Source organism: Chiloscyllium plagiosum, unplaced genomic scaffold (genome assembly GCF_037043375.1).
Source record: "Chiloscyllium plagiosum isolate Xiang-an unplaced genomic scaffold, Cpla_swu_hap1 HiC_scaffold_48, whole genome shotgun sequence".
NCBI classification, from domain to species: domain Eukaryota; kingdom Metazoa; phylum Chordata; class Chondrichthyes; order Orectolobiformes; family Hemiscylliidae; genus Chiloscyllium; species Chiloscyllium plagiosum.
The window spans coordinates 20,372,823-20,390,141 of NW_028270186.1; the positions used below are offsets into that span (position 1 = coordinate 20,372,823).

Genomic DNA, 17,319 nt, shown 5'->3' on the forward strand with positions numbered 1-17,319 from the left:
TCAAGATAGCATTCATGTACACCAGATTATTTCGTCAATATTTCAATAAGTCCCGACATCATTCTATCCTATCTCTGTTTCGCCCAACTCCTCTATAATCCGAAATTGTGACATTGCCGATAAGTACGAGCTGACGTAAAGACTGAAGGAACAGCTATCCTGTAAAATGGCAAAAAAAATTCGCAGTATAGAGGAAAGTATTAAGTAGGAGAACACATCAATTATGTTTGACCACAGAAGTTAAGGCGAATATGAAGCTAAAATTTAAAAAATCCTATAAGATGTAAAAAAAATACGAGCCTCACAGGCTGGGTAAAATTCATATGCCAGCAAATGAATGAATTAGGAAAATGATAAAGAAAAACAAGAAAAAGAATAAACTAATGAGGAATGTAAAAACCGACAAGAAAATCATGTGTTTAAATATGTGTGAAAAGAAGAAAAAGATAAAATTATACTGAGGGACGGAATAGGGGGTAATAATTAGGGGGAGCATGGAAATGACAGGTGAAGAAACAGGTAGATTGCACGACTCGTTACTTTGGAAGAAATCTCAGGTATTCGATTGTTTAGAAATAATATGGGAAAGGAATTAAGCACCATCGCCATTCCTAAGGAAGGACTATTATCCAAAATAATGGTTTAAAAGACAGATACGTCACCTCTTCTTGATAGCTTGTATCAAATGTCCTTGAAAGAAGTCGTTACACATAATGGATGCACTGGTAGTAATTTTTCAACATGTCGCTTAATACTGGAAAACTGCCAACGTGACACTACTGTTGAAAAACAAAGGGATGCAACAACTGGGAAACGCTAGACCAACTGGTCTGACCTCCATTGCCAGAAAGCAATGTTTGAATCGATTAAGGCCGGAATTGGAATACTTTTGGTAAGTTGTAATCCAGTCAAGTAGAGACAGCATGATTTCCTGACAGTGAGATTATGCCTGACTACATTATTGAAGATGTTCAAGGAAGTGGATTGAGGGGAAAATTACATCATTGCATTTGGACCTGCATGAGGCATTCAACAAGGTACGTCCCAGAAGGTTATGTATTAAGAGCTCATGATGTTGAAGTTGGCATTTTGCTGTGGAAATGTAATTGATTAATGGGCAGGAAACAACAAGATTATTTTTCAGCTTTAAGGTAGTAAGGAGTGGGTTTCCATAGAGATCAGTCTGCCACAGCAGTTGTTTACAATATATTCTAATAAAATAGATTAATGAAGTCAGTGCATAGCAAGCAAATTTGCAAATGACACAAAATAGGTGGAAAGATAAATCGTAATATAAACGGTTTACAGAGAGGTATTGATAGGTGAAGAAATTGAACAACCATTTACCAAATAATGTATGATATGGGAAAATGTGAAATTGAACACTTTGGAAGGAAGATCAAAAATAAGGGTGGATTATTGACATGGAGAATAACTACGAAAAACTGCGATTCAAGGGACTTGGGGCGACTTGAACACAGAAGACAGAAAGCCAGCATTAATGTTTACGCCTGACTTCAAGGGAGTGAGTATTGATGCAGAAACATCTTACTGAATCTGGATAACGTGCTGTTTGACGTACTGTGAGCAGTGCGGGTCACTTATTTAACAAGGAATATCTTATCACTGAAGGTCACTTCGTACGGTTTCATCAAGATGATCTCTGGTATGGAAGGATTGTCTCATAGGCAAAAGGTAAACAGATTAGCACTTGAGTCACTGGTGGCAAGAAGAATCAGTCGTGACCTCCTTGAAACAGAGAGTATTCTTCCGGGGTTTGACAGAGTAAGCTGAGAGGGTATTAGTCCAAATGGCAGAGTCTGGGATCGGAGCATTGCCACAGAATCAAAAAGCACTAAGTAAATTCTGAGATAAGATGGAATTTCTTTTCTCTGAGAGAACGTTTTGTCACAGACAGCTGTGGCGACAGAGTTCTTTTGCTTAATTAATTTCGAAATCAATATATAGATTCTTGATCAATTGTGAACCAATATTTGCAGAGAAAGGGCAGAACATTAAATGCAACGAATCTCGGATCAGCCATGACCTCATCGAATGTTGCAATTGAATTTACGGGATGAATAATCTCGGCCTTTCCTCATTTCCTATGCTCCTGTGATCCCATGGTGGTGTAATTGACTGCCATTATAATTCAGAGTCACAGGCTGAGGAGATGAGTTCGAATCACACCATAGTACATTGCACAACGTTCTTTCACTTTGAGGGAAGGCAGTAATGTAATGGTTAATGCGAATGAGTTTGGAACTCCAGGCTAATGTTCTGGGGGCAAAGGCTAAAATTGCATCAAAGCTGATTCTGGTAATTCTGTTGAATCTGGAGGCTGAAGTTGGGGATAAGGGGCAACCACAATTGTATTCAGAACTGTAGCGACATAAAAACGTAGACATGGCAGAATATTCGAATCTTCTGGAAGGGTCAATGAACAGGGGCATCGACTTCATGGAGTAGGGAACAGGTAAGATGGAATTGAATGAAACAGTTTTTTTTTCAACCAATGGGTGGTGGGAATCTAGAACTCACTGCCTGTAAGGTTGGGAGAGGCAGAACCACTCACAACTTTGAAGAAGTAGGGACGTGTGTGCTTTTGATGTCAAGTCCTCCAAGGTTATGAGATAATTGCTGAAAAAAAGGATTTGAATAGACAGTTGATTGCTTTTTAACTGGAGTAGAGTCGATGGGCCAAAGGCTCTTGTTTTTGAGTTGTTAACCTCGACGAGTCTCTGAATAAATTTAGAGAATCAGCCTCCAAAAACTTTGCTGACAGCCAATTCCACAGTTTCATGCCACTAAGTGAAGACATTTCTCCTCATCCCAGTTCAAAATGGGGTACCGTGAATCCTCAGACCCTTCTGCTCGACAAAAGATCCTTCCTGCATATCGCAGATCCGGCGTTGTTAGAATGATAATCGTTTCAATCGTGTCCCCCTCTTGTTTTTATGAACGAAAGAGAATACAGGTCCAATCGAACAACATCTCACGGTGGGACTCTTTTACTCTTCCTGTTATCAGCTTACTGCACTGCCTTTATGGCATTGATATCCTTTCGAAGGTGGGGAGAGTAAAACTGCATGCGATCCTCCAGGTGTGGTTTTAGCATGCTTCCTAACTGAAGTAAGGCACAACTACTTCTGCACTCCAGCCCTCTTGGAATGAATGCCAATCATAGAATCCCTGCCGTGCCATTGGAGATCGTTTGACCCCTTGTGTCTGTATCGGCACTGTGAAGACCATTGCACCCTTTCACGTCAGCACATATTTGCCATGGTAAATCCAGTTAAACTGAATGTCTTTGGACGGTGAATGGAAACCAGACCACCAAAACAGAAACCCACGTAGACACAGGGAGAACGTGCAAGCTGCACACCGCTAGACAACTATGGCTGGAATTGAACTGAGGGCCTGGAGCTGCGAAGCAGCAGTGCGAACCACCAAACGGCCGTGCCACTCAATCTGCCAGGGTCAAGATGTATAATCTGTATTTTATTTTATAATTTCCACTGTGCCACGCATATTTATACATAAAACACAGCATTCGCATGAGCAAAATAGAGATGTGCATTGGTTCGAAGGTGTTTGGCCCTCTTGCCTTCATTAGTCAAAACATTGAGTATCTGATTTGAGACGTCACAGTACTGATTACAGGGCATTGTTGATTCCACTTATAGAATGGTGCGAACAATTCTGCTTGTCCTTTCCATGGACAACTTGAGGTGGTGCAGACCAAAAGTACAAGGATGTTGCCCGGATTCAACGGCTTGAAATATCATTCAAAGTTTGTGCGAAGATTTGTAGCTCGGGTGCTCATTTTTGTTGGTCTGTTCGCCGAGCTGGGAATTTCTGGTGCAGAGGTTTCGTCCCCTGTCTAGGTGACATCCTTAGTGCTTGGAAGCATCCTATGAAGCGTTTCTGTGATCTTTCCTCTGGCATTTGTAGTGGTTTGAATCTGCCGCTTCCGGTTGTCAGTTCCAGCTGTCCGCTGCAGTGGTCGGTATATAGGGTCCAGGTCAATGTGCTTATTGATTGAATCGGTCGCGGAGTGCCAAGCCTCTAGGAATTCTCTGGCTGTTCTCTGTTTGGGTTGGCCTATAATAGTAGTGTTGTCCCAGTAAAACTCATGTTGCTTGTCATCTGCGTGTGTGACTACTAGGGATAGCTGGTCGTATCCATGAACACCAACTCGCCACGAAACGACTCGACCAGCTATCCTTATAATCCACACACGAAGAGGACAAGCAACATGAATTCGACTGGAACAACACGACTATTATAGGCCAAACCAAACAGAGAACAGCCAGGGAATTCCGAGAGGCTTGGCACTCATCGACAGATTCAATCAATAAGCACATTGACCTGGACCCTATATACCGATCACTGCAGCGGACAGCTGGAACTGACAACCGGAAGCGGCAGATTCAAACCACTACAAATGCCGGAGGAAAGATCACAGAAGCGCTTCACAGGAGGCTTCCAAGCACTGAGGATGTCACCTAGACAGGGGACGAAACGTCTGCACCTGAAATATCATTGCCCATTCATTGAAATGGGCATTGAGTATATGGATAAGCAATTATGCTGCAGCTTTCTAGAACTTCTGTTAGACCACATTTGCAATATTGCGGACTGTTTGGGCCACCACACTACCAGAACGATCTGTATGCTTTGGAGAGGGTATAGAAAATGTTTAACAGGTATGCCTGGTATGGGGGATTTGCAAAGGGGTTTGGAAGTTTGCATGAGGTTGGGCAGGGCATTAATGGCGCCTATGCTGGAATACTGTGCCAGTTCTGGTTACTGCATTACAAGAAGGACAGTTCAGAATACATGCACCAGCATGATGCCAGATAAGAAGATCTTGTGTCAGAAAAAAAAAGCTGGACAGGCTAGGACAGATTACGAGGCACGTGGATGATGTTACCTAGTATGGTGACGAAACATCTGTAAAGGAACCTTCCAGCTCAGCGAGCAAACCCAAATCCAGAACCTCAATTTCAACTTCAATTCTTCTCAAAAATCACGAAGGCTAGGACTTTTTGCATTAGAGAACAGAAGGTTGAGAGGCAACGTGATAGAAGTTGACACAATAATGACAGTTATAGACAGTTAGTGGGAGTTGTCTGTTCCTTCGGAAAGGGGATTTTGAAGATTAGGGGGCAACATTTTTAAGATGTGATGAGTGAAATTTAAAAAAAAAACACGACAGGCTAATTTTTTAAAACATCGTGTTGTTCGCATGAACTTCCGAGGAAGTGATGGATTTGTGTAGGAAAAGGAAGACGAAAAACATGAAGCGTTACTGGCCAGGATGGGACAGATGGGACGAGTAAAGTTTAGTTTAGGTTTACGGTCGGCATGTACTGATTGGACCGAAGTGTCTGCTTACATGTTGTGTGAGTCTATAATTGTATACAAAAGTTGGATAGATTGGGTTTGTTTTCATTGGAACACAAGAAGTTGAAGGGCGATTTGGCAGATGTTCATAAGTTCATGAATGGTATTGAAAGACTGTAAAGGATGATTTTTTCCCCCAGGGTGGAGAATTCAATTATTAACAGACACAGGTCCAATCAGCGGGGGATGTTGAAAAGGGATGTGCCAGGCAAAGGTTGGTGAGTGCCTGGAACGCGCCACAAGAGGAGGTGATGGAAACAGACACAACAGCAAAACTCAAGAATACATGAAGGAGAATGGAAGAGAGTGACACAGATCATGAAAGTTAAGTCAGTTTTAGTGTGAAAAGACAAAATGTGCCAGCGCAGGCCTGGAGGACAAAAGGACCTTTTCCTGTGTTTTATTGCTTTTTCTTCTGAAGAGGATAGGGGTTGATACACATCAGCGTAGTAGACTGAGCATTGATCTTGGATTATTGGTGCTGGAAAAGCACAGCAGTTCAGGCAGCATACGAGGAGCAGTAAAAATCGACGTTTCGGGCAAAAGCCCTTCATCAGGAACTGCTCCTTGGATGCTGCCAGAACTGCTGTGCTTTTCCAGCACCACTAATCCAGAATCTGGTTTCCAGCATCTGCAGTCATTGTTTTTACCTGAGCATGGATCTTATAGAGATTTATAAAATTATGTGAGTCGTAGATTCAGTGAATTACCAAAGTCTTCTTCGTAACATAGGTGCGTCCAAAACTAGAGAGCATAGGTTTAACGTGAGAGGGTAAAGGATTTAAGAGACCTGATGGGTAATTCATTCATGCCGAGAGAGTTGCGTGCGTGGAATGAGTTTGCAGAGGAAGAAGTGGAGTAGCTTACAATGTCACTATTTCATAAACATCTGGATGGGTTCATGAATAAGTAGGTTAGAGGGATTTCAACCAGTTTCTGCTAAATGGCATCAGTTCATATTACGATACTCATTCACGCGAACGAATTGGATTGAACAGTCTGTTTCCATGGTGTATGACTCCATGACTCTATGTCCATTCTGTCATTGCTGTAATAGCATACACACAAGTTTCGTTTGAACGTTCGAGACACTTGTGGTAATATGCATCGAGGTGAGAACGTGGAAAAGTTGTTGGAAATTATTGGAGTGGATCCTGACACGATATCAGCTGAAGTAGACTGATATTGCGAATTCACGATCAGTTTCTGACAGCATTCAGAAACAGACAATAAATCTGCCACTGCATTACTTCTACTCGTGAAATCTGAACACATTTTCAGCTTCCCGTTGAGGCTTTAGAGCTGAGAAAGAAAGTGAGGACACAGAGGTAATGGAGGGATGTAGGAATTGTCTGAGAGAGAAAGAGAGAGTGATAATTGAGAATGCTGATAACAACTCACTTCAGACTTTGAACATTTGAACACGCTTAGAGAAGAAAAACTCAGCAGATTAATCAAAAGTGCGAGGATAAGGCACTTATCCTAAGGCATGCAACGTCATTCGCTTATTAATAGAGTCACAGATTGCAAGAGTAAGGAAATGATGTTGAACCTGAACAGGATACTTGTGAGATCTCAGCTATAAGATTGTGTACACCTGTAGGCCCTGCATTATCGGAAAGCTGTGAATGCATTTGACAGAATGCAGAAAGGATTTGCAAGGACCATTTCTGGGATGAGAATTTTCAGTTATGAGGATATATAGTGTTCATAGCCAACTCACGCCTCTAAGCATTGCAGTTTGTTTTCGTTTGACTCAGGGTGCTGTTCGTAGAATCAACTATCCCAATCTCCATCGCGATGACGAATTTTATCATATTCTGATACCCCAGAGGCAGTTCTAGTAGCTATATTTCCAATTATTTCATTCTCATTGCGAAATATAAAATAGAAGATGTCCTGTTCTCCCCTTGTTTCTCAATGTACTGATGTCGTAAATCATCCGAGGGTACAGACTCTAGGAACCCGTCTTGTACAATATTGAGAATAATTTGATTCACCCAATCTTTAAGCAGATTAAAGTCGGCCAGAATTACATATGATCCTTTACCGTATGCATCTCTGCTTTACTCTTTAAGCCTGGTCAGCCTGCCACTATGTCTCGATAATTCCAACTGTCATACCACTTTATTTCGAATGTCCAATGAGTTCAGACCTGAAGTCTTAAGGCTATTTCTTTTTTTATTACTTTGCCTGTCCTTTTCGTTTGCGTGTTAGATTTGGTTCCTATTCTCCTTTGCCTTTCGGGTGCCTGATTCCTCTTTTTGTCTTCTGTTCTTACTCCACGATTTGCCTTTCTCTGCCTCCTCGAAGAAGTTGTGATTACCCTTTCAAATTAATTGAAACCCTCCCAATCATTGGCAAACACATCCCTTCAGGTATCAGCCCTATCCTGCCATTTTGTAACTGGTTAAAGCTCCCTATGAACAAAATGTAACACCCCAGAGGTTGGAAAACCTGTGCTCCTCCGATCTCTTTACCACGTGATCTTACCACATACCTTTCGAATTCACCTCTGACCAGCAAGTGGCAGTAATAATTTTATCACCATCTATATGGTATTGTTTTTTTAAATCGCTCTCTAAATGACAATTTTCTCAATTTAAAATTCATAATTTTTGTTTTCAACTTTTTATGGCCCATAAGTATTGGTGGTAGGTGGTATGCTTCAGCATGTGCTGTAACTTCGCTGTTACGTCTCTGACCCGAATACCACAGAGGTAATTTTCTAACTTGGATCTCGTATGTTACTACCGAAACCCCGATGCTTATTCACCCGTTGGGCGTGGGCATCGCTTGCTGGCCAGCATATTATTTCGTATCCACAGATGCCCTTCAGAAATTGGTGATGACCTGCATTTGTAAACGGTTGTGGTTTATACATCCAATGTTGGGAGGGGATTCTGTCATTTTGACCCATCAACAGCAATATAATTCAAGTCACGTTGTGATTAGTTTGGAGAAATCTTAAGTGGTCATGGGTTTAGAAAGTGATGTCGCCGGATCTGTGGTGAGTTTGTGCATTGCAGTTTTTACAGTGTAAACATTGCAGGTACTGATTGAAAGTGATGGAGTTTGTTGATATTTATGGGCAATGTGCCAATCCATCAGAATGTATCGTACTGGGTGCTATCAAGTTTCTCGAGTGTTGGTGGAGTGCACTCAACAAGGTAAGTGGGGAATATTCCATTCCATTTCTGATTTGTGCTTGTGGACAAATCAATGCACAAACTTCATGGAATGAGCAAATGAGTTACTTGTTTGTACTATTCCTAACCTCTGATTTGCACTTGGAGGCATTGCGTTTCCGTTCCGTTTGCAGTTGAGTTTCTGGTCAATGTCGACCCCAAAGACGTTTTTACCGGAGGATTCAGTGATGGTAACACCAGTCAATCTCATTGAATGGTGGATAGATTGTCATTTACCGGAGATGGTAATTACCTGGTATTTATGTCGCGCGAACGTTGCTTGCCCCTTGTCAGTCAAAGCCCAAATATTGTCCTAAACGTGTTGAATTTGAGAAACAATGATGTCAGTATTTGAGAAGACGTGAATGTTGCTGTACATTGTACAATCATTGGCGAACATATCAGTTCTGAAATAATGATAGAGTGAAAGTCCTTTATGAAGCAATTGAAGATGATTGTGCCAAGGACATTATCCAAAGCAACATCTGTAATGATGTCCTGCACCATAGATAACTGACCTCCAAGAACCAGAGGGGAATTTGCGTCCTGATACCCATTGATTTCAGTTTTGGTCAGGCGGCTTCACTGTGCACAAATGCACACAATCTTCCACAATCTTTGCTGACATTTATTTTAACATTCTACAATGCAAGATATTAGTTGCATGAAACTCATTCACCTTTCGTTCTATTAGTTGTCAGAGTAGAATCGCAGAACTACTACAGCTCAGAAGGAGGAAATTTAGACTCTTTAGCCAGCACGCAATGTTCAGAAGAGTATTGTTACCTCGTGCCAATCTCCTGCTATCCCCCGACATTTGTAGTACACACCCATCTCTAAAGTATAGCGCAATGTTCAATCTTCACCAGTAATAACGATTGTTTTCGAAAACTTCTCCTGATTTTGTATCTGAATTATTCTTAATTTGGATGTTTTATAATGCCTTCATCGACAAAGACAGATATGGAATATTTGTTCAATATCAACACGAATTCCTCTTTTGCCATTATTAATTCGCCAGTACCACATTGCATCGATAAATAATTCCTTCAGCTACTGCTTTCGTTTACTTTCATGTAGGAATTCTTGCTATCTTCTTTTCTAAATATTTCTTGCCAATTTATATTTGCATTCGACTTTCTGCACTCCCCATCCCCGCATCTTTTTTTAAAATCACTCTTCTCTGCTTTACAAATATTTCCAACCTCATTCCAGTCAGCTTCGTAGCATTGGACGCAGTTGTGTCTTCCGTGAAGCGATCTTTAACTTCCACACTTAGTCACGATTTGTACACCATTTTGTTATATTGTGTGTGTTTATGAATGCTCCTTAGCTCCTGGCACTGCTTATTTACAATGCTAATTTTGCACTTAGTTGCTTTTCTAGCTTACAGTAAACAACTGTGATTTAAAGGCACTGCATTTCTTTCAGTAAGTATCAGGCTTCAGATTCCAAATCATGTTTTTCACGGTCAAACTACGTGTCATTTCATCATGTTATACATTGCATTACATTACATTACAGTGTGGAAACAGGCCCTTCGGCCCAACCAGTCCACACCGACCCGCCAAAGCGTAACCCACCCATACCCCTACATTTACCCCTTACCTAACACTACGGGCAATTTAGCATGGCCAATTCACCTAACCTGCACATCTTTGGACTGTGGGAGGAAACGGGAGCACCCGGAGGAAACCCACGCAGACAAGGGGAGAACGTGCAAACTCCACACAGTCAGTCGCCTGAGGCGGGAATTGAACCCGCGACTCTGGCGCTATGAGGCAGCAGTGCTAACCACTTTGAGTAGCGCACGGTGGCACAGTGATCACTCGTGAGTAGCGCATACCTTAATATGCAAGCACCTCTCTCTCATTTTCTAGTGTTTCTACTCATGCAAACTTGAACACTTGGAAAATTATGCAAAATCATAGGCACGCTCATATAAAGAGATACATTCTCTGGTGAAAGGACCAAGACATATAAGTTTGATTGAAAGATATCAGACCATACGCAATATTGATTGAAGTGAAAATTATGCAGAATACATTTCTGGTGGTTTAAAGCTTCAATTAGTCTCAACATTAAATATGCTTAACAATTTTAACAAACGGAGAGATCATCATATTCTTCAACTGCTCTCTGAACTTCGGATGTATCACAACATAAATCATAGAGTTTGTGCAGCAACTTAGCATCTGGAGCATGTAACCCAAATCCATTACAAAAAAAGGAAGCGATTTCGACTGATATCCCAAAAGTACCATTCGTGAATTGATGGAAAACACCATTGATACTGACCAAAATAATATGAAATTGCCTGAGATGAGAAACAACAAAATGCTAGAATTCTTTCGATTCTTCATCTCCGGGTCTCTGGTGCTTTTTCTATTGATCTGATGGTGAAGTCGCCTGCGAGCTTTGCTTGTCACAAAAATGTGTCTGACCGTTAAAGCATTGAAAATCAGAATAAGAATAAATGCAACTCCCGGAGTGAGAACATAGTGAAGGAACTCAATTGCCCCCCAGACAGGAGAAAGCTTGACATACATTTTCACCCAACAAAACCAGGGTCTGTTTTTCAGTCGATACCGACCAGTATACACAAAGTACCAAAAAATGTTCTTCAAACAGCTCAATCCAGTCACTGTGCCCAGAACCACTGCCGTTGTTTTCATTTTGCAAAAGCTGGTTTTCAGATTTGAACAACAAATGGTAACAAATCGTTCAAAGGTGAAAGTGCTGGTGAACCAGACAGAACAGTCAGTGGCTGCGTAAAGCAAGATGGCATGGATATTACACACAGGGATGGCATGTAAGATGTGATATTGCTCCTTGTAGACAAATGGAATGTGTCGTAAAACGAGGTCAAAGATAATGATCAGGAGGTCTGCCGTTGCCATGGCTAGCAGGTAGTGAGTAATACATTGGCAGAGACCACTCTTTCCCCTGGACAGGATCACGATTGTTGATATGTTAACTGTGAGGAAAGTAAACAGTGAATTTATAGACTCTGCTCAGAGCAAATGTAACAATTTTCTTTTGCACTGATTGAGATGAGCAAGTGATTTTACTGGAATGAGGATCATCTGCTGGTGCGACGAACTGATGTTTCACATTCTGACCATCTGAAATATAAGATGAGATAAAAAATGCCCGAGGCTGAAATCTTTCTTATGTTGAAACAAATATTGCAGCAAATAATACAAACTACATGCACTAAGTTTGATGTGTGGAATTCAATACTAAGATTAATTAATCATGCCCAGCTTCGATTGTAAGTGTGTTTATGTGGATCAGTGATTTCCTTCCTCAATATTTATGGAGTACTCCTGGCAATTGCACACTATTGAAATGCTGATTTGTTACCAGTGAATCAACGTTGGAGTGATGGGAACAGGCTAATTCACTAATGCTCATCTTTTCTAAACCAGAAAGTGTTAACGCTATTTATGGAGCCACCTAAGTTTAGTTTCTAAATCAGGTATGTGATGGAAAAATTCCCACTTGATTGGATGTATACAACATAAACATCATCCAAGAAATTGACAACATCCTGGACAACCGATCTACTCTATTGGAACCAGCTAACAATATCGACATTTATGCCTTACATCACTTAGCCTTAGTGGCTCTAGTATGTATAATTTACATGCTGCCCTGAAGCAAATCACTTTAATAGTACCGTTCTAATCATCAACATGTCCCAACAAAAGGACAAGGTCATTCGATGTATCGGAAAATGAATAGAGTTTGAATCGCCTATCTCGGTTCCTCAAAACTATCCTTGCATATATTCCAGTGCTTCTGATAAATATCATCTTCAGTATGCATGATATTGTGCCAAACTATAACCAGGGGATTTCAGAGCTACTACCAAGAATGGAAAGTGTGGTCACGTTGAATTTGAAACATCAATTCTGTTTCTTCCTCCAAGGTGGCCCAGTCATTAGCACTGCGGTCTCACAGCATGACACACCAGAGTTTAATTCCAGGCTGGGGTGACTATCTGTGTGGAATTTGCAAGTGCTCCCTGTGTCTGTGGGAATTCTGACAAGTGATCTGGTTTCCTTCCACAGTGCAAGGATATGCAGTCTACGTGCTTTATCCACGCTAAATTGGTTAGTCGTTCCAGGACTGTGCAGATTACCTGGATTAGCCACGTTTAGTGCGGGGTTATAGGGGCATGTTGGGGTGGAGATTGTGGGTCCTGGAGATATGCTCTTCAGAGGATCAGTCCAGATCTAATGGACCAACTGGTCTCTTCTGCGATTTGGGATTCTTTGAATCAATTTTACACATCTGTTGCTTGCCTCTTGCTGTCTCTGCCTCCTCTTGCTAAGTATAAATGCAGATTTCAGGAGCATGTACCAAAGTCTCACACAACAGTACATATGAGTGAACCAGTTGTATTTTATTGGGATGAACTCTCTATGGTGCAAACCTTTCAAGGGTGTGTGATGAAGCCACGGTAGAGCAATGACATTTGTAACAAACAGCAAAAACTACGATATTCAATGAACAAGTGCTCAGCTGAGTGAATGCAGTCAAGTTTACCGCGCTAAAACTTGGATACTGAGATTGCTCACTGGTGGCAAATTGCAGGGAGTAAATTACAAGAACAATTATGCATTTAGCAATAATTTGTACAATGAGCTCGAAACGCTACCGTGTCTGCACATGAAAAATGCCACATTTATAGAAATTGTAAAGACTTACCAGGGATGCCAAAAATTGCGAGAATGGGATAATAAATGAATTGAATGGTCTGAAGTGCCCATCGAATGCGATGCTTTAGTAACATATCATCAAAATTTGCAGAAAAATAACTTGTCGTCTCAATGAAACCCCTCTGCGCTATTTTACTATTCCAGTCTATTGTTCTGACATTCAGAACCATTGTTGTAACGTTGCAGTCTGCTGTGCTCACATCTTCAATCATTGTTATCCCACTCCAATCATTTTCTCTTGCATTCCAATTCATTGTTGTAACAATACAATCTATTGTCGCCATATTCCAATCCATTGCTGCATCTTTCGAATCTACTATTCACAGATTATGATATCTGATTTTTCTCTCTCTCGCCCTCTCTCTTTGTCTTTTGTTACAGAGCACTGTTGGTGCTGAATACGTTACTCGCACTGACACTATGGTGAACATGTTGAAAGATGTATCAGATTAATACATATGTGTCACGCTCCAGTGACGCAATTATGATTCATCAAGACTGACATTAGTGATAGTGACTAAACAAACACATTTAGTTAACTGCTTTCAATCGAAAACCCTCTCAATCACAGAAAATAATATGTTTATCCAGGAAAGATAAGATGTTCGGTGAGGAAACATTAAAACGTTTACAACCATAAAAGTAATGAGATCGGAGTTTGGTAGACACTGGAACATTACAAGTGTACAGCTATGTTTCGTAAAGGGAGAAAATGGACGCCGATGCTACTGGGTTGTCCCGAAGCAGTTCACCATGTTTTAGGATGTCACAGGCAACCCAGAAATCAGGAAATAGTTTAGGTAATGGAAATAAGGCAGTGAGCCAATGTTCAGAAAGAAAAGAGATGAGTACGCATATATGCTGATGTAGATACCCCGACCCAAAACACAGCGATCCCGTCTTGCAATTCCCCATGATGGCTGGTCATATACCAGACGTTGCTCCTTGACTGCAGTAGTCATTAAATATCTACCAATTTGTCTTGAACTTATTTTAGAGTATGCAATCCATACTGAGTGGCAACACATTCTTCAGCACAACATGTCCGCACCGACTCTCTGAAGGGTACCCCACCAAGACCCATTCCACTACCTTATTGTTGTACATTTGCCCCTTACTCATGAACCTAGCCTTCCAAGTCCCTGAATGCTACGGGCAATTTAGCGCGGCCAATTTATCTAACCTGCTCATCATTGAATTGTACGAGGAAACTCGAGCATTCGGAGTCAACCCATGCAAGCAATGGAAGAATGTACAAATTCCATGCAGGTAGCCGCCCGCAGCTGGATTCGGGTCCCTGGGGCAGTGAGGCAGAAGTGCTAACTACTGAGCCACTGTACCACCACGGTGATTAGGTTTTCACAAATTTCGGGGCAGAATTCCAACGATTTATTATTCTCTGTGGGAATAAGTTACTCCTCGTCATAGTTCTAACGTCTTTATTAACAGCATGGTCCCTGACTCTAAACCATTTAGCTGTTCATTCATCCTCTGTACATTGGTTGCCCATCCATTGAAGATCGTTTTACGATTCTAAAGTTTTTTCACTCATTCCTCTAAACTCGAAAACAATTCAGTTTCTTTATCCGACAGTCTAAGAATTCAAGTAATGTATCTGGTGAAATTCAGCTGCTCTACCTCTACATTAAATATATAATTACTTTGGTAAGGGGGGGCAGAGCTGCATAAAACACACCATGTGATGTCTCTATGCCATTGAACAAAACATCTTTGCTCATGCTGTCAAACTCTCTTATGATAGAGGTGAACAGAACACTCGTCTGACAAATTGCCTACTCTCCCTGCATGCTGTTGTTCAGTGACTCATGATTTCTTTCGCCCCACACCCTTTGCAAACTTTTCGTTTGATCCTAACTCAGATGTGGTTAAAGCAAGGGTAGCATTGAAAGCTCAAAATTCCATGGTACAGTATTTTTTAGCTGTGGTTAGGTTAATGATATTGTTGGAGAGCTGGGCACTTTGCATTCTTGAAAAGAAAGCCATCACTGCAATAATGAGGGAGGACAGTGGAAACGAGTCTCAAATGAGGTGATCTGGGTAGATCTTAGAAATAAAAGAAAAGGCTGATTTATCTGCTGCATCTTTTCCAAAGGATTCGAAAGATTAAGACGGAGAGAGAGCAGTATATTGCATGCTAATTATCGAACGATATGAGAGAAGTAAGAGTATAATTATACAATTGTAGGGAATTTGAAATTTGCTGACATTACCTCCACTTCCCTTTGTCCGGAATTATTAGACGTGGTGGGTCTTCTAAAGTGCATTCAGGCAAGTTCTTTATGTCAAAAAGTGCATAATCCTACTGCAGACGGGGCAGCGCTAGGTCGAATGCAACTGAATGAACCTGCTCAAGTGGGCAAGCATTTTGGGATATAGCGACATAATTCTGTAAATTTTAATGTCATTGTTGAAGCACATAAGGATAATGCAGAAGCTAAGAGTCTAAATCGGGAGAAGGTCAATCTCTATATCATGAGACCAGATTTGGAAAATATCAACTGGGAACAGCTACTTCCAAATAAATCGACATTTGAAAATCTAGGGTAGTGAGAATTAAAAAATATGTACTCGGAATCCTGTACATTAGGGGGTGCCGATAATTAAGAAATAAAATATGCAAACAAGTATTAAATACAAAACAGTAAAATAAAATAAATGAGGAAAAAAGCCTTTCAGTCATGTTCCGAAATGCCGGGTGATTGCTTAAAAATAAAATTCGAATGACATAGTCGAGGCCCAAAATATAGAACATAGGAAAAACGAGCATAGAACTGTACAGCACAGTACAAATTCGTCAGCTCTCGAAGTTGCGAAGACCTGTAGAAGCAATCTGAAACCCATCTAACCAACACGATTCAGCTCTTGTCCATATGCCTAGCCAATGAACATTTAAATGCCGTTAAAGTTGGCGAGTCTACTACTTGCAGACAGGTAAAAACAATGACTGCAGATGCTGGAAACCAGATTTTGGATTACTGGTGCTGGAAAAGCACAGTAATTCAGGCACCATCCGAGGAGCAGTAAAATCGACGTTTCGGGCAAAAGCCCTTCATCAGGAATATAAGCAGAGGGCCTGAAGGTGGAGGTATAAATGAGAGGAGGGTGGGGGTGGGGAGAAATTAGCATAGAGTACAATAGGTGAGTGGGGGAGGGGATGAAGGTGATTGGTCAGGGAGGAGGGTGGGATGGATAGGTGGAAAAGAAGATAGGCAGGTAGAAAAAGTCAGGGGACAGTGCTGAGCTAGAAGTTTCGAACTGGGGTGAGGTGGGGGAAGGTGAAATGAGGAAACTGTTGAAGTCCACATTGATGCTGGGTTTGAAGTGCGTTCCATGCCCCTACCACTCTCTGAGTTAAGGAAATACCTCTGACAACTATCCTCTATCGATCAACCCCTCGTGGTCGCCATCGCCATTCGAGGAAAGTATCTCTCACTGCACTACTTATCTAACCCTCTGATTACCTTTTATGTCTCAATTAAGTAATCTCTCAAACTTCTTATCTCTAACGAAATCAATTTTACGTCCCTCAGTTCTTACTCGTGAGACCTTCCCTCTATACCAGGCAACAACCTGGTAAATGTCATCTGAAACTGTTCCAAAGCGTCCACATTTTTCCTATAATGCGGTGACCACATCTGTACAAAATGCTATAAATGTGGCTGCACCAGAATTTTGCACAGTTGCAGCATGATCTCATGGTTCTGAAACTCAGTCCCTCTACCAATAAAATGTAGCACACAATATGCCTTCTTAACAACCCTAGCAAACTGTGTGGCAACTATCAGAGACATCCAAGAGGAATATTTCCCATCATCTACCACTCTCTGTCTTCTTTCAGCTCGCCAATTTATGATCCAACCCACTAAATCACATTCAATCCCATGCCTCCATATTTTGTACAATAGCCTGACATGGGGATCCTTATCAAGCACCTTGCTGAAATCCATTTCGACCACATGAACTCCTTTATCCTC

At 41.2% G+C, this 17,319-nt stretch overlaps 1 protein-coding gene across 1 annotated transcript; it reads right to left on the reverse strand.

Moving 5' to 3' along the window:
* Positions 1–10,678: 10,678 nt before the first annotated feature.
* On the reverse strand, positions 10,679–13,620 carry LOC148135731 (putative G protein-coupled receptor 139). Its single transcript, XM_087984327.1, has 2 exons — positions 13,314–13,620; positions 10,679–11,574 (listed from the first exon to the last, which is right to left on the reverse strand). Exons 1-2 carry the CDS (start codon positions 13,618–13,620, stop codon positions 10,679–10,681), a joined length of 1,203 nt encoding a protein of 400 aa, XP_087840453.1.
* Between the last annotated feature and the right edge of the window lie 3,699 nt (positions 13,621–17,319).